Genomic DNA, 24,837 nt, shown 5'->3' on the forward strand with positions numbered 1-24,837 from the left:
ATCCAATACAATCATCCACACAGTGGCGTCGAAGCCGGGGGTGCTGTGGGTGCTCAAGAATCCACAGTAATTTGTGGCATGGATCAGAGCACTCCCAGAATAGATTCAGAAATTAAAATTTCCTATATAGAACTAAAGACAAGCGCACCCGCATTTTAGAAACACTTCTGACGCCCCTGCATCCACATAAGTTTCATGTTTTTTTAAAACCAAAGCCATACAGAGGTTGCAAATGATAAATTCCCCCCCATAGCAAATGGTAAAAAAATTTCTCCATCCATAACTACTACCAGCAACAGCACAACACTAACGAAGACTGACGAAAACTTTTGCAAAAACAATTTTATATAAATCTTTTACAAATACAAATACAACCCCACAACAGGCGAATTGCCCAACGAGGTTTTATAGTGTAATGTGGTCCATTTCTTTTATAAAATAAATTTTATCAAAAAAAATTTGAATATAAAATTTATAAAAGATTTTTGTCAAATTTTATAAAAGATTTTTGTCAAATTTTATAAAAGATTTTTGTCAAATTTTATAAAAGATTTTTGTCAAATTTTATAAAAGATTTTTGTCAAATTTCATAAAAGATTTTTGTCAAATTTTATAAAGAAATTTTATCAAACTTTTATAGTGTAATACCGGCCTAAGGTACATACAAGGCAGGTGTAAAAGTATTTCGAGAAGTTTCCAAGTACACACAAAAAAGTAAATAAATAAATAAATGAAAACGCGCTATTTGACGAAGAAAAATACGAAAGCACTACAGGAGCAATATGTTAATTTTGGCGCAGAGTTCCCACCACTGATAGTAGCATCATTTTCTGACAGGAATGACAGTTAGAACTTAGCTAACTTCTTTATTCCAATTTTATTGTCAATTTTTAAACAGCACAACAATCTTCTTTTCCCGTTTCTCTCAGCATATCACAAGCGGGTGTGGCCACTGTAGTCCGAGGAATCAGGTGCCGTTATCTCTTAGCTGCGATAGTCGTCTGCAGAGCTGTTCCCACCCGCTACAGGGTGGCCTTGAAATCCCTATAAAGAAATCTTCCCTCCCCCACCCCGACGCGCCTTATATATATTTTCTTTTTTCTTCTTTTTTCAGGGACTTTCTTTCAGCATCAAGTACTACTCATCATCAACCATTCATCAACCTTAGCAGGAAATATTCCAGGGTGGGGGAAAAAGTCGACTTTTTTGAGAAACAGTTGGAAGGAGTTTTTAAGGGCCCTTAAAAAAGAAATGAAAATTAATGACCTTTTAAGGAGATTTTAAGCACCGTACGAACCCTAGAATCTCTTTTTTGAAAACAATCATAATTTTTCTGCATGTACTATACAATGTCATCTTGCTTCCTTTTGTACTTGCAATAACATTCTACCTCACATATGTTTTTTATATTGTTTCAAATCAATGCCAGCACCACGCAACCCTCTCCAATCATGCAGCACACACTCTTGTTTTTGCCTATTTAGCGCATTTTTGCATACCTTCATTTATCTATTTTTGCAAATGTTATACACTCCTGTTCTGCATGTGCTATAAAATTTCACCTCGCATCCTTTTGTACTTGCTATAATCTTCTATCTCGCATATGTTTTTTATATTGTTTTGAATCAATGCCAACACAATGTGTGTGGCATTGCCCCCCCCCCCACTGTGCATAATTTTTTATTGCAGCTTACTCAGTAAACTTCTGATAGATTTCTTGCCATGTTTTTTTTCAAGTTTGTACATTGCTGCCCCCTCCCTGTTTTGCATATCTTATGCATTAACAAAGAGAGAGAGTTATAATTAATTGATGAGTTTAATAATTTCATTAGTTAATGCTTTTATTAATTGATAATTTATTAATTAATATTTTTATTAATTAATAACTTCATTAAAATTTGAAATTTTTGCCATCTATGTCATTTGTACAAACACAATGCAGCTTACTCCGCTTTGCGAGTGCCCTTTTTTGCTAGTGCCCCACCAGTTTAAATTTCTTATAAAATGGCCTATGGCCGTATGAGTGTCATGTAAATGAAGTTACATACAATGGGCTAATTAAAAGTCTGATTTCATTCTTTTTACTTGAGAGTTGTTACTTTAGAGATGAAAAAAACTATCAAAAATCGATCGACATTTGCAGTGGTGTCAGAGACAAAGATGCTGTGGGTGACCACGGTAGTTTATGGAATGGGTATGAGCACCCAGAGAAATGATTCAGAAATCAAAATTTCCTACTTGAAGATCAAGAACCCACAAGTTCCAAACACTTCCGGTACCCTTGGTCAGTCAAAGGCGCTGACATGAAGGAAGCATTGGGGGGGGGGCTGAAAATCGCCATTCATTCCGTATATAAGGGACTCAAACCCGTACTCAGGAGGCGGAATGGTGCATTGCATTGTATATTCATGAGTTATTGGAGTGGGAGGGGGAGCTCAAATGGCATCGCCCTTAGGTTCTGGTGCCTATGGTCGTAGTGCTTGAATATTATTTCTGTGTAATAATACAAAGTCATTTGAAACGTACATTGCATTGCAAAAAAATAATTTGAAAATGTCTTTTCGCAGCTGTTACACATAAAACTTGGATATATTGCCGATAAAAAAATTCTCAAAGATATATTCTCTGCATGGATATATTCTTCAATAGTGAATTACAGAAATTGTGCTGGGAGGGGGAACATCGATTGAAATTTATTATCTTGATGTATGCCCCCAACACCCCTTGCTGCAAGAAATGGAAATTCCGACAGAAATGCAGCTTATATGGTGAAAATTAAAATTAAATTTATTGAATCTCAATTTATTATCTTGGTGTACGTTCCATGTTCCTTGATGACTTTAATGAATACTTTCCTTCATTCATTTGTTAAAAATTAAAATAGAAATGGGGAACATTTCCAATAAATGAGAAAAAAAATTAGTTCCATTTTTTACGCCTAAAGCAACTACCCTATTTATAAGATCACAACATTTGAATTTTAAAGCAATTCAAATTTGTCGCGACAAATTGACATCGTGATGGAATGAGTCTGCAACAAATTTGTACCGCGATGAGTTTGTAGCACAATGAATTGAATTGACACTGCGACAAATTGAATGTGACGAATTGTCACGCGACAAGTTGAGCACGACGAATTGACCTAGACCAGTTCCAAAGAGGACTTCTTACTGCTGTGGTCCATTACTGTCAAACCCTCCCCCCCCCTTTCTAGGAATTACCATGTGACCCTGAGAACACTGCTTTAGGGGAATATTACAGGTGTTGAAAGGTCCCGACAAGCAAAGAAATAAAAGTTCTTTTTGTTCGTTCAGGCTAAATAGCTTTTTAGCCCTACCCATATTATGTCTTCCCCAATGTAGGGTGGCTACACATTGACATTGTTCTTTTCTGTTGCTACTCACCAACCCTGCAGAGCAAAAATTGATCAAATGATCAAATGATCAGCAAAAAAAAAAAAAAAAAAAAGGAAAGAAACCGAGAGACAAGGAAAAATATGGAATGCCATAGCTTCTCCAAAGCTTAGATTTTAGGGAGGAAAAAATAAAAATAAAAATCTCTGGAAAATCAAAATAATCTGTGACCTTTACTCAAATTTTGTGACTTTTTCGGGATTTTTTTCCCATTCTGTGACTTTTCCGTGATGGTAGACACCCTGGAAATGCACAGGGCATCTTTACAGCACCGTGGAGCAAACGTAAAGTGATGCTCGAGGCCTAGTGCGTCTTCAAATTAATATACTACTCATTAAAATCATTGTAATATACTACTCATTAAAATCATTGTAATATACTACTCATTAAAATCATTGTAATATACTACTCATTAAAATCATTGTAATATACTACTCATTAAAATCATTGTAATATACTACTCATTAAAATCATTGTAATATACTACTCATTAAAATCATTGTAATATACTACTCATTAAAATCATTGTAATATACTACTCATTAAAATCATTGTAATATACTACTCATTAAAATCATTGTAATATACTACTCATTAAAATCATTGTAATATACTACTCATTAAAATCATTGTAATATACTACTCATTAAAATCATTGTAATATACTACTCATTAAAATCATTGTAATATACTACTCATTAAAATCATTGTAATATACTACTCATTAAAATCATTGTAATATACTACTCATTAAAATCATTGTAATAAAACTCATTGTCACGATATCAATTGGGAGTGTATACCCCCTACACATTTTTCTACAATTTATAAAGAAAACAAGCAAAAATTTGAAAATCCAAAGTATTTTTGAAATCAGTGACTAAACTAAAATAACTGATAAAAAAAAGAAAAAAGATTCAAGTGAAGAAATTCAAGAATTAGACAAATATGCTCAACATATTAATTACAATACCACATTTGTTATAAATGATTAGCATTTGAAAATATCAGATTCAAATTTCATTAATAAATTAAAAATTTTAATTAATTTTCAATCTTAATTTTTTTCCCTCATCCCTATTATGATATGAGGAAAAAAGAGAAAAGCCATTGAATTTTGTTTCAAATAAGAAATTCTAGGTTGTAAACTTATGAGTTGATTGATGGTGTCTATTGGCCTGCATATAGAGAACTCCACAGGTTTTTTTTTTTTTTAATCAACTCATAGGTTTTCAATGCAGAAGTTCCTTCACAATATTACCAATTACAGAATTAATTTTGGAGCAAAATTTGGACAATTGTGTAAATTTTTTCTTAGGAAAACCTCTTTCTTTTTCATAAAGTTTCTACTGTCATTGATTCAGAAATATTGAACAAACAAGTACATAAACAAAAAAACAAAAAAAAAAATTCTATTACCGCATACTGTCCAGCATGAATGGCTGAGCCAACTGGACAACTATAGCACCACTGCCAAGCTGATGGCAAGTGTAACCTGAGTCCCAGTCATAGTTTTCAGTATCGCCATTTATAAGAGCATTTCTACTTCGACTCACCCCTTCAGTAACGCATGCACTTGCAGTTACAGTGGCAACATTATACATAGGATCTATTTGAAGAAAAAAATGTATATATATTTCACATATTTTTAAAGCTTTATTTTCAAAAAGACTAAAACTTCTTGTATAAAGCGGCAGCTTAGATAGTTTAAAAAGTCAATTTTTTTTTGGCTTCTGCAGCAAACTCAAAGCTTTAGGTTATTTGATAACTTTTTTTTCTCCCTCATTCCTTTTCTCCAAAACTTCTATTATTGCTGAGTACTGATTACCAACAATGACACATGAGAATGCAATCAGTCAACAACCTCCTCAGATACACACACTTCAGAATTGAAACACCTAACATTTTATCTACACATTTGCTGTAATAACTATGAGTAAGAAATAGTGTTTGAAACATTTAAAAAGCTTGGTATCAAATTGAATATTTCTTTCTTTGTGCTTGTTATGAGTTGAGGCCTTTAAAGTATCCTACGGAGCGATTTTTTGCTCAGTTAGAGACACTTTTATTTTTGTCTCTGGCTATATTTATTGATATAAGTCTCCATCAATGCTCTACTTTACTTTCATGAATTTTCAACATTTTAAACAGGATATTCAAGCATATTCATTAGGTATTTACTGCAACACTTCACTCATATATTTTGGGTTTTCAACAAAATACAGAGACAAATTAAGTTTAAATATATATAATCAGGTGACTTAGCTTCGGAATTATTGATAGAAGTTAAATTAAATTTGTATGTACTTGTGTTTTTAAGGGAAAACTATAATTTCTTTTTTCTTTTTTTTCTGCACTGACTGACTTGAATTTCATAGACGCCCAAGTTTAGTTGCAATAATGAGCAAAAAAAAGATATTTTCAATATAAAGCTATATTTATTTACTGCTGAAAGTACTCACATATCAAGCCTTTCTCTAACCTGAATGGCCTGCTCGTATACATGCATTCAAATGATACTACATGAAAAACCCTGTTCACTGTGTTGTGTGTTCCAACAATTCGAATATACCTGTGAAATTGATTTCATTGGATGATGAAACAAAAATAAATATTTTCTAAAAAACAATCATTACAAAAAAAAAGTTTTTGAATCCAGAGCAGTGTTCTCATCAAAGCCATATACCTGGGTGAGCCACCAGGCAACAACCTATAGTTGACAACCCCAGCTAGGATTTCATCATTAACTTGGTTATCTTTATCATTAACTTTTCATCATTAAGTGGTACATACACAGGCCTTAGCATACTCCTAGTGTGGCCCTAATTGCACCAGAGTGGCCCATGGTAGGATGCTCATCTACCACCATGAATGGTTCGCAGGTTCCTGCGGAAAGAACTGTGACAACAGGTTCTTTTCCAATGAATTTGAGACCACCACTGATAAATGGTGCCTACATTTCTGACCTAACTCTATTGATAGTAAATTGCTGTAAGGCGATATAACCAGAGTTAGTGTGCGGTAAAGTAGTAGTATAACCCTATGGGCATGAAAGGGGAAAAAACTTGTGGCCTTTATTTTTTTGCTTAAGTGTAAGTTTTGAAACAAACTGAAAAAAAAATCAAACTCAGTTTTTTCACTGACAAACTGGTGTCAGGCATCTCCCTCTTTTTTGTCTTCCATATACAACAGGCAGCCATCTCTCTCACACTGATAAAATAAAAATAGCACATACAGAAATGAAGGTTCAACTTATGGCCACTTTTTGCTGTCAGTTAATTTAAATTCTATCTCGACATTCACACTTGAATATACTAGAGCATAAGGTTAAGCCCTAGACTGCAGGATGAGCCGGAGAAAATTTGCTCTCAGTGTGACTGATTAAAAAAAATTAATTTCTTTTCCAGTTGCCTTTTGTGAAAGATAGATGGTACTGAAACTCATACGTTGCAAATATAGTGATACCTGGGCTAACGAAAATAATTCGTTCCAGATTCATGTTTGTTAGCCGAAAACTTTGTAAGCCGAGGGGTGTGATAAAAGGCGCAATACAGAGAATCTGGGTTCAAACCCACAATCACCAACAACAGTGATTGAGGGCAGGCAGGCATTTTACCACTAATCAACAATGCACAATCATCCCATAAGCAAACTTATTAGAAGGTTGGTGCGCTAACCTCTCGATGGGGGACTCCCTGCGGTAGCAATTTTTTCTGTAGTCATGTCGCCATTTTTTGTTGTACCCCTGTGTCAGGAAAGTTTTCTAACAAGGACGAACCGGGTATTGAACTCGTGACACCTCTAAACATCCTTTGGTACTTCAAGCGAGTATCTTATCGACCTGGGCTACCGTGCCCAAAAGAATATTTTAAAAAACTAGAATATCTATGTGTACACCATCTATGCCATTTTAAGAACTTCTTGTTAAAAAATTTCTTTGAAAAAAAAAATCACATCATCCAGGGATAATGGAGCACACTGCTACGCTCATCATCCCTGAATGATGGGAGTATGGAGAAGGTTAAAATTGTGAATTGCTCTTTTTACCACCTGGCTATAAAAATAAATTCTGGGGAGAACACGGCCAGAATCCCAAAATACTCAAAGTTTGTTGAGTCAACAGCATAACTCATTCTGAAATTTTTACCAATTCACACTACATATTTAGAGGCAAAACGTTTTACACACACAGGCACAATGTTTAAACAGAACAAAGTACTCTGGATTTTCAGCATCATTTTTTTTATCACGAAAATAGAATAAAATTATTTAAAATAAAAAGCACTACCATCAAGTTTGAGGTTTACAGTGACATTAGGCATAATCAATACAATCAATAAAATGTTTATAAAACTCAAAATACAATGATCTCTCATTAATGTGTTGGTGCAAGGGAACAAGGAAAAAACACGCATAAGTGAGAGAGGCACAGAAGTGAATAGCATTATTATGCTATATATCTTTGACAGAGAGTGTAGAAAATTGTTTTATAACTGAAAAAATTCATAAGTGAGAAATCACTGTATCTTACCTAACAACCCTTGGCTTAAAATATAACTGTTGCCACGAGCGACATAGATACTTGGAGTGGTCCACAACTCTTACCCAATCTTTCTGATCAACAGAAACTTCCACATAGTATGAGTAAGATCTGAAATGAAAAAAAATATGAAACTTGAAAAATATTTAAACCTTGATGCAGCATCAAATATTGTTTCATAAATTCTTTATGCTAAAATGATTACATTAACAGTTTAAAGGCCGAACTATACGAACAAAGTCACTTATTCAAAATGAGAAGTCACAATCAATTGGAAAAGCTGTGCTGCCTTTTATCCCCGGAGTGACGGCAAGAATCGGCAGTCATGAAAAAACATATGAAGACCATTTTCAAACCAACCATAAAAATATGTGAAATGCTGCGATCAGCAAAAGACCACTGTGATCATTAACATTGGGGATCTACCGAATACCGCGCACCCATAGCCAGGTATACATTGGAACCATAGAAACATCTGTGGCCACGAGAATAAAAGAGCACGAACAATGCTGCAGAATGGGCCAAACAGAAAAGTCGGCTGTGGCAGAGCATGCCCTTAATGACAACAGTGATCAATTCAGAAAAACACAGGTGATAGCTAATGTTGACCACTTCTTCCTACGAATCTACGGAGAGGCTATTGAAATATACAAGCACAAAAACAACATAATAGAAGAAATTTTGAAATTGAGCAGATCCTGGACACCAGCTTTCAGAAGAACGAGAACCTTCCCCTTCAAGATCCAGCAACAGAATGACGACAACAGCCAATCAGGTAACTCCACATATCTCAGCCAATCAGGCTCTCCTGGCATAAAAACTGTTTTCAATTCGCTGCCAGCCATAGGATCAGCTGACCAATCATGAAAAATAGCGAATGTCAAGCCACTCATGTACGTAAATACAACCTGAGACTTGGGAAAACTTTACTTTTGATCCAGTTTTATCAATTCTCCTGATGATGGCAACCACTAGTGTTGGGGGAACTTAAAACGGATGGCGGCCTTCAAACCCAAACAAAAAATTTTCATCAAAGTCACTTATTGTTTCGAAATTTGGAGTTTGAGGTCATTTTACATGCCTATACATAGATCAACTTTGAAACTTGAAGAAAAAAAATTTTTCTTTGTTTTTTTACAATGTTCCATAAATGGAACATAGGCACTTGAGGAGAAGTGAAAGCTGAAACTGTATCACCTACATTCTGACGACTATTTGTTTTGGACTAGTTATCACATAAAATTTTCTATTGATTTCTATTTCTTTTAAACCAGTTTTTGACACTTTAAACCAGTTTTTGATGCTTGTCATGTCAAATCCCTAGAATCCCGCTCTCTTGAAAAGCCAAAAACATGCATTTTGAATGCACATAGCTTGTTCACATGTAATAGTACAAAGAAATTAATTGATTCACTCTGATTAATACATTAAGTGGTAGAAACATGCAAAATAATTTTGTCTACTTCAAAATTAAAATGTTGGTAAATTTTAATCAAAATGGGGAAAGAATGCCAAAACAATATCAAATTTGAAAGTTCTGCAAAAAAAGTTTATATAAACCTGAAGTTTCTGAATTTATTTCAAAAAATACTTTGAACTCTTCTCTATAGGATCAAAAAACTGGAAATGCTTGAATTAATTTTTATCTGATATTTTTGCAAATAAAAGCTATGTTCCATAAATGGAACATTAGCCTTTAAATGGTTAAACATATTACTAATAATAACTGGCACTGTATATATCAGGGGACTTAAACCCATGGTCCTCAGAGGTTTCTGTTGTAGCCCGCTGACCATTTTGAGACAATACAAATATATAGCTGCAGTATTTTACACATAGAAAACAATTAAATTACAAAATAAACTTTAAAGAGTGCTGGCCACTGAAATCTGTACTGCTGTATTTAGAACTGTCAGTACTTTCCAGATACAATTGTAATGTGGTGAATTCAGGAGAGCCGAAGCCAAATCACTTTTTTGAGGGGGGCTATAATTTCATATATTTCGAGAGACTTTTTGGCATCCAAAAAAGTATTAATATAATTACAGAATTTAAATAAATGCTGAAAAACCATCTTAATGAAAGAAATTATTTTAGAATTATTGAAAAAAATTTGATAGTAGGAATTATTGAAAAAATTTTCATAATTGATGAAAATTTATAACCAATGGGAGAAATAATTGCATATTTATTTATTTATATATACAATATTGTTGGCTTTGTAGGCCTATACAAGAGAATGCATGTTAATGCGACATATTGTTTGATAACGTACAAAAAACTAGTGACAGTGGAAAATCGACAATAGAGCTGGGGAGTGTTCTATTCCCCAATGGTATGAGGAAAGAAGTTGCATTTAAAGCAGTCAGTAGAAGCAAAAATATATTTTACTTTAATAAGATGGTTGAGTCTATTGGAGACATAGGATAGTTTAGCTAGAATACCAGAAGTATCAAAGTTGAGATGACCATGGAAAATCTTAAATAACAGGGTTAGTCGAGAAATAAGATGAAGAGTGGGGGGAGAGATTAAGTTTGTTTTTAAGTTTGGACACTGAAACAAAAGGTGACCAACAGTCATGGATGAAGCAGGTGGACTTATTTTGGATTAAGTCGAGTTTGTCTATATTACTAGAGGTGTAGTGGTCCTAGATTTCAGCATCGTAGGAAAAAGAGCGGGAGAGAAATAAGTTTAGTAGCAGAGTAGTCTGATATCCCAAGTGAAGTGTTTAAGGTTTCGGCGGAGGAGGAACAGTTTGTTGGAATATTTCTGGAAGACGTAATCAACATGTTTGTTCCAACATAAGTCAGCTGAGATTAAAACACTGAGGTATTTAATTTGAAAAACTTGGGTTACGGTTAAATTATTGATCAAGGAAAAGTATTCAAGAGGAAGTAATTTACAGGTAACTTCACGTGAACTGTTTTTGAAATGTTGATAGGCATCTGCCATAATGAACACCATTCAGTGATGGAAGCCAATTTATGTTCGAGGAGTTCTTAATCGAACTCTTGGTTAATGATGCAGTAAATTACAGTCACCTGTAAAGAATCTAGTGGTGCAGTTGAGGGATTATGGGAGATCATTGATGTAAATGAAAAATAATAACAGGGAGAGGACCAATCCTTGTGGGGTACCAGACTTTGTCTCTTCTAAAAGGGAAGACTTTTGTCTTATCTTGAGCTGTCTTGTTCTGTCTCATGTGCATAATGCATAATTTTGTTGTTCACTATAGCTAGTCCATAAAGATTGGCAGGATTTAACACTTTCGGGTCTAAGCCCGAACATGACTCGGGATGCCGTTTTTGTTCAACAGAACTAAGCCTGAGTCAGATTCGGGCTTGCCTTTTAACTTTCGTAGCTATAAAATGGCTGAATATTTAAGTGTTTCCAGTGTTTTTAAACATAATCTATAAATCTTCTAGTTCTAAAAAAAATATAGATGGCAGCAGCCAACGAATGTAGCTTTATGAAACGATGTAGAAGTAAGTATAGTTGAAACATTTGTCTTTCTAGGTAAGGTAGCCATGTTTGTTGTGTTTCGCGATGTCTCATAAAAGATTTTTAAACTTATCAGGTGTCAATGATTTGGCTGAACTTAGAGATATATTAGCAAACAATTCTTTGTCAGAGTTATCAGATTCAGATGATCCAGAATATCAGCCCACTTGCAGGGGATTCAAATCGTAGTTCTCAGATGACAACGATAGCACCAGTAAATATATTTGATATTCTGCTTTTGAACAATTTTGTGTACATTACTTTTCAAATGTTTTAGGACGTATATTTTATAAAATTATTATTCATTTTAGATGATGAAAAGCAGCAACGGAGCAAATCAAATGCAGAAACTGGAAAAAGATTGAGGAAGAAACTCGAACTTATTACAAACCTTGTGGTGTTGCTCTGTGCGTAAATGTGCACCATTGTTTTGAAGTGTACCATACCAAAGCAAATTTTACAAGATGATATATTTTTTTTAATAAAAACTATTTTTAGATATTTGTACAACATTTGGGTTCAAGTTTTTATTCATAATTGTTTGCAATTTTATGTTGAAAAATTATGTTTTCTTATGTGTGGAACTTTTTTTAAAAGTCTAAAACATCCTTTTTTAATTATTTCTCATTAAATATTAATTATTAGTACCATCAAATAATTGCTATATTATGAAAGAAAAGAGTTTAGAATTTCTAGCTAAAAAAACTTAAGATACATATATATATTTTAAGTATTTAAAAAAAAAAAATCATGAAAAGTGTCAAAAATCCTCAGTCCAAGGGACAAACATAGTCAAAATAGTGCAAATCTGGAAGTGTTAAAAAAAGAATGACAATTAAAAAAGGCAACTTTCTTCCTTTGGGGGAAAAAAGATTCGTCCTTTTTCTCATGGTCCCGCAAGGGTGGGACTAACAAGGCTCCAGCCTTGAGGCCCTAGACAATTACCATCAATGTTTGCTTCTTCACGCTATGAATTCACTACAGCAGAGCCTCCCTCCATGAAAACTCTGGCTTGGGGACCTGTCAAAGATCCCACAGCCTAGGAACCTTTGGGGGGGGGGGGGAGGAGGTCATAGCCTTTTTGTGGAAACCAATCTTGTTCCCAAGAGGACTCCTGACTGCTGTGGTCCAATACAGCAAATCCCCCTCCCCTATAAAATATCACGATTTTGAAAACACTGCTTTAAGCAAATATTACAGGTATTGTGAAAGGTCCAGACAAGCAAAAAAAAGTTATTTTTTGTTAATAAAGTCTAAATAGTCCCCCCCCCCCCCAATATAATGTCTGTCCCAATATAAGCCAACTACACATTGATAGATAACATTGTTATTTTCTGTTGCTACTCACTCATCTATCCCCCCACAGCAAAAAAAAAAAAAGAGAAAAGGAGAGGGAAAAAACATTGAATACCACAGCCTTTCAAAAGCCTAGATTTTAAGGGAAAAAATCTAAAAAAAGTTTAGAAAATCATAAAAAATCTGACCTTCCGTCAAATTGTGCTACTTTTCCGGGACTTCTGTGAACTTTTCCTCATTCTGTGTTTTTTCTGTGATGGTAAACACCCTGAAAATGAGTAATAATGCACTTGTCAATGCTAAAAGACATGCTTTATTCGTTTGCCCATGTTGCAATCCTGTTTAGGTTGATCTCTGAAGCAACTTCCTAGTTTACTTCGATTCCCAACTACCCCCCCATTAGCTTCAGGTCATCTGTGAATTCGCTAACAATTCCATTGTTACCCTGATCGAGTTTATCTATAAAAAGTGAAAAAGTATGAGGCCAAGGGAAATTCCTTGAGGGACTCCACTTGTGAACCTGTCCAATCAGAGAATTCCCCGTTCACCATAACCCATTGTGACTCTCTTAACCACGAATCTATTCAATTCAGCAAGTTACCCCCAATCCCAATTTCATGTAAATGTTTCAAAAGTTGACCAAATTCGAAAGCTTCTGGAAATCAAGATAAACATGACATTTTTGCTCTTACCCAAAGCCTCAGTCACATGATCATAAAAGCAAAGGAGGTTGGTTATGCAACTTCCCTTTCCTGAACCCATGAGGGTTTTCCGACAATAAGTTATTTTCATCTATCCACTTCACCAATTGCCTTTTGATAATAATTTTCAAAATTTTCGAGGGAGCTTGTCAAACTCACTGGATTGGATATGGTTTCTCTACTATCATTTTTAGATATCAGAACCACATTAGCAAGCTTCCAATCCCTTGGGACGATACCCTGAGCAACACTATTCCAGTAAATCTGAGCAACACTACTCCAGTAAATCTGTGCAACTGGCCCGAACAATTCATTAGCACATTCCTTGGAGACCCTAGGATAGATATCATCTAGTCCTGGTGCTTCCCTTGCACATGCATTTTTCAGAAGTTTTAGGACTTCCATGTCTCCCACTTGAATTTTGTCGAGGACTTTGTCACTCTATGCCACACCCAGTGCTTTGTATATTGCCTTCAATATTAAAGACTGGCATGAAAAAGTCATTGAAAGCACTACATATACCTACATTGCTTTCTAATCTTGACCCTCCTATTGAGGGGGGCTCAACTATCCCCTTACATCTATTTTTGACGTACCTGAAAAAATTATTTCGGGTCAGAGCCAATGTTATCTGCCAACCTAGATTCAACTTCCTTTTTACTATCTCTTATCACTTTGTCAAAACACCCTTTTTTTCAGTAAATGGTGACAGGTCACCTCTTTAACTTTTGTATTCTCTGAATACCCTTCTCTTTTCAAGATAAAGATTACACATGTTATCTGGTGTGATGAACAAACCCTCTTTTAACAAACAACGGGTATGACATCACGCAAAACAGATGATAGTTTTGTTCTGAATTCTTCCCACTGACTAACCACACCCACTGATACCAACGGGTCTTTGAAAATTAATCCTAACCTTTCCTTCAAAAGCTCAAAGTTGGTTTTTTGAAAACAAAGAATCATTCTTTTATTCTTTGGTTTATCCGCGAAGAAGCTACAAAAAAGTTAATAACCCGATGATCACTAAAAGAAAAGCTGTCTCCAACTGAAACATGTTCAACAAGATCCTTGGAAATAGTGAGAATCAAATCCAAAATAGAAGTACCTCTAGTAGCTTCCGATACCAGCCGATACAAGAAATTATTGAACACCAACTTATAAGAAAATCTCTCATATTGATCCCTAGCCGATAGGTTCTCCCAATCAATACCCAGGTAATTAAAATCCCATAATATTACTAATCTCTTATGTTTACACATGCACAAAATTTCTTCATGAAGCTTGGAGATTTAGTTTGAATCACGATTTGGTGGGTTATAGCAAACATCAACAATAATTTTATGACATTTTTTGTTTTCAAGCTCAATCCATATACACTCATGTCCATAAATTAAGAAAAATTCAGAATCACACGGAAATCGAAATCTAAAGTAAAAATTTCACCTGTAGAATTATCACACACATCTGCAAGAATGATATGCAAATTTCAGGAAGCCACCAGATGATGCCGATAGTACGTCACAATGACGAGAGTGTAAGAGGGGGGTATATAAGGAATGGTGGCAAAGAAGTAAAATTGTTCACAAGAGTTCTGTAAGGCGCTCAGTGCCATAAGCGAATAGTTATGACACAGAGGATGCATGTAGATGATTTTTTACGTGGTAGAATTATTGGCCGCCTGGAATGTGGGCATACTCAGATGGAAGTATCCGCGGAACTTGGAATTGCCCAAAGTGTCATCTCTAGGCTTTGGCAACGATTCCAAGATAGCGGAAATGTCAGTAGACGTTACAGTACAGGTCGCTCCCGAGTTACAATGCTGAATGAAGACCGGTATTTGGCAGTAACTGCCAAAAGAAGCAGACGGAGCACAGCATCCGACCTGTCTCGTCAGCTATCTGCAGCCACGGGTACAACAGGTTCAAGGCAAACCGTGTACAGACGTTTGGGAGATATTGGTCTATATGCTCGCAGGCCTGTCAGATGTGTTGCGCTCACGGCAACTCACTGTCGGCAGCGATTAGCCTGGAGTAGAGAACATGCAATGTGGACATCGTCACAGTGGGCTTGTGTGATGTTTTCCGACGAGTCCAGGTTTAGCTTGCAGTCTGATTCATGTCGGACTTTCCTATGGAGAACGCCAGGTACCCGTTACCACCAAGACAACATCATTGAACGACACTGTTACGGTGGTGCAGCATTGCTCGTTTGGGGTGGAATTATACTGAACAAATCTGCATGTTCAAACCGGAACCATGAAAGCCCAAATTTATTGGGACATCATTCTGGAACAACATGTACGTTTGTTTAGGGGTGCCATGGGCGCAGAATTTGTGTTTATGGATGACAACGCCCGTCCTCACCGAGCAAACATCATAAACGAATGCTTTGAATCTGAGGATATAACCCGTATGGAATGGCCAGCATTCTTACCTGACTTGAATCCGATAGAGCATGTGTGGGACATGCTTGGCCGACGAGTTGCAGCCCATCAACCACCTCCTACATGTGTACCGGAACTTCGGAGAGCATTGCTTGCTGAGTGGATAAATCTTCCCCAAGATCAGATCGATAATTTGATACTCAGCATGCCTAGGCGTTGTACGGACTGTATTTCATCGCATGGGAGACATACAATGTATTAACCATCATACCAACCATGTAATAGTAAGTTTTTGTAAAAGAGATATTTTTTACAATTGCTCCAGGGAGCAAAAATCATAGTTTTTATGAATGGTATCAAATATACACCATCGTTTTTGTTCTTTATCTTTTGTTTAATAAATGGGCTTTATGAATAAGTAACGTTTGTGTTGTTTCTGAACCTTTATTTGCCGGAGCTGGCATTATCCTTAATTTATGGACATGAGTGTAGTTTTGATATCACTTTCCTGTATGTTACACTCTTTCAAACATGATTTAATGTAAATCAAGACTCCATCCTGAGATGTGAATGATTCATCCCTATGATTTGATCAAGATTCTGTAATGGCTACAAAGTAAAGGCCCTCTACAGCTATCATAGTTCCTGAAAAATCTTCCTTATTACCAAAGCTCCTGGCATTTATTAGCACACATTTTAATTTGCAGTGATTTAGTGTCAATCAAGACGCCATCCATGTCACAGGTGGGAAAATATGATTAAACAAATACTTTTTCAAACATAATCACTTTTGGATCATGATTGTATAGTAATACCTACCCTCGCTTTTCACACTGTCCCAACAAATAACCCGTGGAAATTTGAACCTTATTTTAATCAATTTGAAAAAAAAAATATATATATATATATTTCTTCAAACTTAGAAGATTACTTTCACATCTGTATATAAAAGCCTTGCATTCTGCTGAGTTGAGAAATCTATAATTCGAGAGAGGAAAGATTTTTGAAAAAATGCTTTGAGATAAGAATGGAAAATTACATTCAACTAATGCCTAAACTAAATACAAATTCAAGAGCCACAACAAGTATAATGCCAATTACTGACAAGGGGTTATATACACACCAGGTGGCTCTTAAAAAAAGTCATGGAGATGTCAGCTCCTGACTCTTCTCTCAGCAGGTACCTGCCGAAAGCCACTGGAATGCCTTGATCAATGTCGACATGCCATCCCACCAGAAAGGAGATTTTTAAAGTTTTTGGGAAAAATAGTTTTGAATTAGTAAAGTGAAGATGAAGTTAGGAGCTTGTGAATAGGAAAATCCGTCTTGACGGACCAGATTATGGATAAGGACAAGGTAGGAAACTTACTATGCGCCTTGATATTTATGTTGATTCCATGTTTATAATGCATAATTTATTCCCCATTTAATTGCTATACTGTCTTAATGTTTAAATAAAACTAAAATAAAATTATGGTGATTATGTTCGAAAAAAGATTTGTTTGTCATGCTTTTAAAAATAATGTTGATCCTTCTATTTGTTCCTGTAAGCTATCTGTTATTCCCTAAGGTTTACAAAGAATGAAAGTTATTTTGAAGAACAGAAAAATATATCACAGAAGATGACTATAGTATGAAAAGGAAATGATTGTTGAGCCATCAATTAAAAGAGTTTAATTGCATCCCAACAATTCATTCACGCCTCAGGGAAAAAAAAAGAAAAACTTATTGTGCTCCGTGTAAGGATAAAGAGGTACGATTTCAATATGTATACATATACAGGGTGAATCCAACTTATTCTGCCAAACGAAAGGGGGCAACAGACAAGTCTAAGTGGATCATGAAACACTCCATCAACCACGTCCTATCTCAAACTGTTTCAGAGTTAAGGTGGATAATCAGTTATGGGAAAAAAATCAAGTTTGAAAAAAATCCAAATTTTGTGAAGTTTCTGGAAAACTGACATGCAAACTAAGTACATATTTGGAAAGAACTGAAAAAATTCCAACACCATTTCAATGGTGTCATTACAAAAAATATTCTGAATGTCCTCTATCTCCCCAGGCAGACAACAGCGCTTGAAATCCCAGAAATCCCTCCACAAACTAAGGGAACTGCTTTATTTCTTTGGGGGCATCATCTGTTGAAGGTCCATAGCTGGTCATAAATAACACAAAAAAACTTGAGGAAAAAGTTTCAAAATCTCATACCCAAAGAACTACAATAACACTATCAAAACTTTTCATGAATTGTTTAAGAAACTAAAATGCAAAGTAACAAAAGTCACATGAAACAATTTGGACATGCTCTGTGTTACTGTGAATAGCTTTCTTTAGCTCAATTAGACAATATTTGCATATAAAGAAACAAAAATCACCAATCGCTTAATATAAATGCATGATTTTTACATTCCTTAAAGTTCAGGAAAAATTCTCTAATATGGTCATTAATAATAATAATAATAACGCGATCCTCACCTATTCCCAAGGGATCAGCATGATCCGTCCAGGGAATTTGTTAGTGTTAGTAAACAAAAATTTTAAATTTATAACAGACAGTAGTAAAAACACACACACTGTGTGTAGAATAACACTACAATAACACTTTAACTAGTGATGGTACTTTGAAGTACCAGGTCAGATAATTTAACCTATGTGTATTAACAACTCTTTGAAAGTAATTAAAAAAATTTTTTTTAGCCTTTAATTAGACCTAAAATGGCCTACCAAATAGTTTACATTATTATTTATTATAATATTTATATTTTGACTTATCATTTTCCAATTCTACATTTCATAATGTGGTAGAGAGAGAGTTAAATACCTCATATCACGATCCCATAGTAGCATACGCATATGATTAATTATACACTGTCGACCAAGCATTACAAGAATTCCCTGTCCATTATTATCATCTATTGGATGCCTGGTGAAGCCTCTTTCCATGTCATATGTATGTGTGTCCCCATCTAGAAGAGCAGATCTCATCTCACCATGCAATACCTGTGCACAATGTTTTGGAGAAGCAACATTTTCCTCTGGCACTGAAAATTTAAAAAATAATAATAAAAAGAATTTTTCTCAATTAATTTAATTTAATGGTCCAATCTACATACCAACAGAACTGATGATTCATAAAAGGTTTTTTTGGTATGTATAGATTATAGATACTATGCTAATAAAAAATATTCTACCAATTCAAACCAAAATCGATGCAATAAAAAATGAAAACAATTAACCTTTCACGGTCCTATGTTGATGTGGAATCGACATCAGGAAAAAACAGTACTTCGTTGTTATAACAACCCCTTATAATCTGTGATTACAAGGCCTTATAATCTGTGATTACAAGGCCTTATAATCTGTGATTATAAGGGAATTAGTGATTTAGCTTCATAGCAGAACTCTACTCCACTATGATTATAAGGGGGGAGGGGCCTGTGATTTAGCTTCTTAGCAGAATTCATAAGTTATACAAAAAACACAATAGTTAGAATTGCAGAGGTGATAACAAAGTACAAACTGTGTCAACGAAGTACCGAAAAAACCTCTGGACCACAAAGGATTAATTACAGATATGTAAAACAAAAATTCTTACTTAGATATCCTCTGTATCTAAGATCAGTATCTCTGCATTCAGTTCTTGCTTTGATTGCATCTAATATCACATCAGCACTTACTAAACCAGTTGGTCTGACAATGTTCAGTAAGTCAGGTAAAGACATAAGTGGCAAACGAACAGCAGATAAAATATCTTGCATATCAACATCAGGGTTCTGCTGGGACCATTCACATACAGCTCTAAATATATCAACTTCAGATGCACAGAAAGAATCTCTGCTGATCATTTCTTTTAGTGCAGACTATATGTAACAAATTTAAAATATCATCAAACAAAATATCAGCCAAAATAAAGAGTATGATAGTTTTAACTTCAACAGCAAATTGATATTGTGTCTTTTTTTTTACTAGGATATATCGATCCAGTATAACTTGGTCAATTCAAATTTTTAGATACTCTGAACTTTTACAGATTCCCCTTGAGTCTTCTATCTAATGTTGAAATTTCTTGTTTAATTTTAATTTTTTTCAAATGTTCTCTTTTGGAAAATTTGAAGAGAAAAACATTATTTTAGTAAGGGCACAAATGTAGAAAAACTCTACAAGCAATCATACTTCATCCAAGTGCTAATCCCTCTATGGTTCACCTCATAAAAAAACGTACTGAAATTTATTTTAAATATAAATACAGGTCTAAATAAGTGCTGTTGGCGTATTTTTAATTCAAACAATGCATCAACACTGAAATATAACTAGAGTGGATTTCTTAATTAGTTAAAATGGTCAATTAAGGTTAAAATATGGTTTTCCTTAATTTTACTGTTATCTATAAACAGATAAAAATCTTGCTTAGCAAAACTGAATAGGTTGTTACCTTGAAATTTATTTCATATTTCCTTAATTTGGTGCAATTTTATCAATCTTTGATCCCTTAAAATTTCAGCAGCTCTCAAAAAATGACACAAATATCTTCACAACATCCAGTTTTCTGTATATCTTGTATTATATTTATGTAGTCAAATTTCATACTGAAATTACACTAAAAGGTGTACTTTTTTTTGTACAAGTATTGTGGAAACCAAGGAAAACAAGTGCAATGCTTGAAACAAATGCTTTAAAGATTTCCATGCAATTTTCATTTGTTCTGTTTCGTTCGGTCTTTCTGTTTTTCTTTGAGAAAACATGCGTTAAGTTTTTTTTATTTGCATGAGCTTAAAAAATACAAACTTATAAAAAATACTAACTGCTGAAAGTGACAAGAAAGACTCGTGATGTATTATATCAAGTGCATTTCTGTCCACAAAACTGCAACACACTTGAGCAAGGGAAGACAGATGGAAAAGACTTGCCATGTCATAGATCATACAAACATTACGAATGTTCAAGATAGCTTTTAAATACTCAGAAATTCCTGCTTCTAATTCCACAAATCCATATTGATGTGCCAGGCCAAGTACATCTAGGACCATCTCTTCCTATGTAAATAAATTTTAATGAATATAAAAAAATTCAGAAATATTTATAAAGCCATATGTATATGAGGATTACAAATAAAGCAGTGCTAGTATAGGTAGTACAAAAGTTTTGTTGAAAATGTACAAGTAAAAGTCTATTACATTCCTTTTCAATATGATCTCCAGCAAAAACCTGTCCCTTTTTCTAGTCAATGAAAGCCATTGGATGGCATCAGCCAAGTGGTTTCTATTGATCATAGCAATGTGAAGCATCTTACCGCAGGGTGAATCTAGTCATATTCTAACCCGCACAAAATGTACTAATTTATTGTGCAACCATCCCTCGTTATGGTAACATATTGCCACACGCTCCACATAATCCTTAACATTTCTAGACATTTTTGCCGCAAGCCATCTCGATTTTAAGCCACAATCACTGTTCAACTCTTGTTAACGTGCTTTAAAGCAGTTAAGATGACACTACACTTTAATCACTAAAACTACATTTCTCACTGTATCGACAGTTTTTTTCACTCTACACATTGTATGCAACAATATTGTCAATATAATATGTTTTTCAATTAGTTCATGTGGAAGACCACTTCAATCGTAAACAGAGTTAATTGAGAAACCCTGCAAAATATGTGAAAATGAATTGCCACAAAGCATTTATTTCACAAAAGAGGGTAGGCCCTTGTGATGGATAAAAGCACTTTTCACTACAAGAAAAATATTTTTTGCTGAAGTTGATTCAGGCTCAAAACTACCATGTTGTTATACCACATCAGCAGGAGTGCAAGCACCCCTCATCCATTATGGAGCAGCAAACTTTCATTTTTGGAGCAGAAATTTTGAAAATGGAGCATAACTAAAAACTAACTATATCTGCAATATAAGGAGTAATTTTTCTGTGAAATGCCAAAAGTTTTGCCAAAAATGGTTGGAACGAATAATTATAAATAAATTTCCTTCACAAATTAAAGTCCATTTAAATTTTTTCTAAAGTATTTTATCTCTGTCACTACTAAAACATGCATTACTGAAATCATGAATAAAAATTATTAGACTCTTTTCAAATTAAATACCATGCATACTGGAAGCCTGGGCAGCAAGAATTTCTGCTGCTTAAACACCAAAATCTTATTCATCCTGAGAGATATAGCAAAAAAAAAAGTTTGTGCAGGATATAATAAGGGTTTCCGTGAAAAAAAAGTTTAGCTTCTCACAGAGATACAGAGTTGTAGATGGGAAGAGTTCAGGGTACATGGATTCAAACCCACCCACCTATAGAAAATTACACTTTTTTCAGCCACCTCGTTGGGCATTTTGCCTGTTGTGGCGTTGTATTTGTATATAAAATTTAAAGAAATGATTAAATTTAAAAGTGAAATGCAAAAAACGAGAAAAATATATAAATACCTTATTTACTTAAACAATTTCTCAACATATAATAGAATGTTAATAGATTAAAAAAAAATTTCGCCTGTTTTCTCAATCTAAAGCCTGTTACAATATTTTCCATACAAATCATAAGTAGCTTTCAGAAGTTCAGCATCTCAATGATTCATTATTCCATTAAAGCATTAGATGGACAGATTTTTCACTGTTCAAACAGACTTTTGTTAACACTGAACTCTTTCACTGTCTGCATTACCATGTGCTAAAGATAAATAGCCTTCACCAAAACTGGTAAAATTTTTAACTTTGAGCTGCTTTCAAGGTTACAAAGTTTGAATATGCCTGCTATCTATCTATTCTCTGAACTGATTTCAGTAATTTCACTTCTTGTAATTCTTTGCATTGTAGTGCAACCCATTCATCACAAATAATTGCTAGTTCTGTTGGTGATATAATGTTAAGCAACATCCCAGCAATACGTGATGAGAGAGTAATGTACCATCCCAGCAATGCCCGAGAGGGAGTGTGAAAAACAAGGAGAGGGTGCAAACATTTCACTCTCTCCAACATGTTTTGGAAGGGTAGGGCATTTATATATAAATAGGTATCTCACAGAAGTTATGTACAATGAGCATGCTCCTAATACAAACTCCTTCCTTTGACTATTGTTAAGAGAATGCCTCTCCCTCAACCAATGCAAGGGCGGACTGTGCGTCCATATTGGGCACCGCTCTAGGAGGGGTGCCAAATGGAGTTGAAAGGGTGGAAAAAAAGTATGGTCAGTATCGCCAGAAATAGGTTCTGCATGGGTAAAGATTTTTTTCCTCAAGCCACCCATTTACCAAATCTGGATTTTCGTGATGTGAAATTGTCATGATCGGCAACCACAGATGATAACCACATGACTACATAGTGGCTAGATGACAAAACTACGGTTATTTTAGCTGGAGTTTTTACAGATCCCATTTCTTCCCAACGATCTCCAAAAAATTTTGGTAATTTAAACAAGTAAACCAATCCAAATTTGCGGTTCTTCACAAACGCGTGAGTGCAATCTTGTGGAAAATAAAGTGAATTTACGCTGTAGATATGCTGTCTTTGAATACAGGTTGGTATATATAGTCGCGAAATTTTTTTACATTATTTTCAGTATATAACCTGCAGGAGAAAAAACTCTGAAATCGGAAAATTCAGCATATTCATTCAGGGACTTTCCCCGCAGGTTATACCAATAACAGTACAGGACTTTGTACTTCAAGGTAGTAGAATTACTTTCCAAGGTCACAAGATAAAGCGATTGTGGTAGATGGTGGGAAGTGAAAAAATTGAAGTTTCCCCCCTTCCATATCGTTTTCCTTGTCTTGGGAAGAACGTGTCCCTTGAACAAAATTTTCACATGCTTATTTTTCCTAAATTCCAGGTATTTGACGCACTACAGTGTATTAGCAGTATTTCTGCAAACCACAAACAAGAATTGGCACAAATGAGCAGGGATTTGGCACCTTGGTGCACCATGTAGCAAGAGAACCATTTCAGCACAGCTCTTGCACCCCTGCATAACAGATATATACCATAAAAAGATTTTTGGTGTTAAAATCTGTGCCTGTTAAGAGTTTACTCATTAGTTCATACGTTAATGCTATATAAAATTTGAAATAAGATAAATATGAATTTTCAATGATTTATTAAATTAATTTTAAATCAGTTAATTTAATTCAAAAAAATTGATATAAATGAAAAAAATTATATCCTGGTTGAAGGCTGTTTTTATTTAATATATAATAAACACATCTTATGGCTAACTACTTTACTTTCATTGATGTGCACCCTGTTGCATTACATCCCTAAAAGAATTATTGGTTGCAAACTGGAATTTTATTGAAATAGGCAACCTTTGTATACAGGGTGAATTTGATCTATTCTGCCAAATGAAAGGGGGTAATAGATGAGCCCAAGTGGATCATGAAACAACCCACAAAACCTGTTCTATCCCGAACCATTTTCAAGTTATGGTGGTTAAACGATTATGGAAAAAAAAGTGTCAAGTCTGAAAAAACCCAGATTTGTGAAGTTTCTGAGAGATCTACACGTAAACTAAGCACATATTTGGAAAGCGCAGAGAAAATCCTATGAGAGGTCACACAAATTTCATTAAAATATCAGAATTTAATGGTGAACTACAAGCGCTGAAAGGTTGACAAAGTTCAAAATCCAATTGTCACCAAAATTTTTAATTGCAGATTCCGCAAACACTGTTATAGCTACAATCAATCAAATTTGCCAAAAAAAACTTGTCCTTTCAACCAGCTTTGAAAGAGCCTAGAATAAACCAAATTGGTCTAGTTCACAAGAAATTTAGTCATTTGCTTGCACTGAATGTGCATCACTGAAACCATCTGCAATCAATATACTCATCACTGAAATATGCATTCATCTGAAATAATTTTAATAGGTTTTGGCAACAATTCAATTTTCCACTTCACCAATCTCTTAGCGCTTGTAGCTCGCCATTAAATACGGATATCCTGTATATAGAGGTAGTCACCTTATAAGATGTTTTTGTGCAAAATAAAATTTTCATACAATCT

At 34.6% G+C, this 24,837-nt stretch overlaps 1 protein-coding gene across 1 annotated transcript in view; it reads right to left on the reverse strand.

The window, feature by feature from the left end:
• The window catches only part of LOC149072882 (BTB/POZ domain-containing protein 9-like), an 87,127-nt gene that overhangs the window by 20,200 nt on the left and 42,090 nt on the right, over window positions 1-24,837 (reverse strand). Inside the window, exons 5-10 of the mRNA XM_089247395.1 lie at window positions 20,642-20,872; window positions 19,435-19,699; window positions 18,661-18,880; window positions 7,945-8,064; window positions 5,876-5,985; window positions 4,833-5,022 (exon numbers count right to left, since the gene is read on the reverse strand). Coding sequence (XP_089103521.1) covers window positions 4,833-5,022; window positions 5,876-5,985; window positions 7,945-8,064; window positions 18,661-18,880; window positions 19,435-19,699; window positions 20,642-20,872 — 1,136 coding nt within the window. The remainder of the gene's footprint in view (window positions 1-4,832; window positions 5,023-5,875; window positions 5,986-7,944; window positions 8,065-18,660; window positions 18,881-19,434; window positions 19,700-20,641; window positions 20,873-24,837) is intronic.

The sequence above is a fragment of the Pholcus phalangioides genome, unplaced genomic scaffold, assembly GCF_987345545.1.
Source record: "Pholcus phalangioides strain wild (caught in Gottingen) unplaced genomic scaffold, Ppha-v1.0 ptg000017l_1, whole genome shotgun sequence".
NCBI classification, from domain to species: domain Eukaryota; kingdom Metazoa; phylum Arthropoda; class Arachnida; order Araneae; family Pholcidae; genus Pholcus; species Pholcus phalangioides.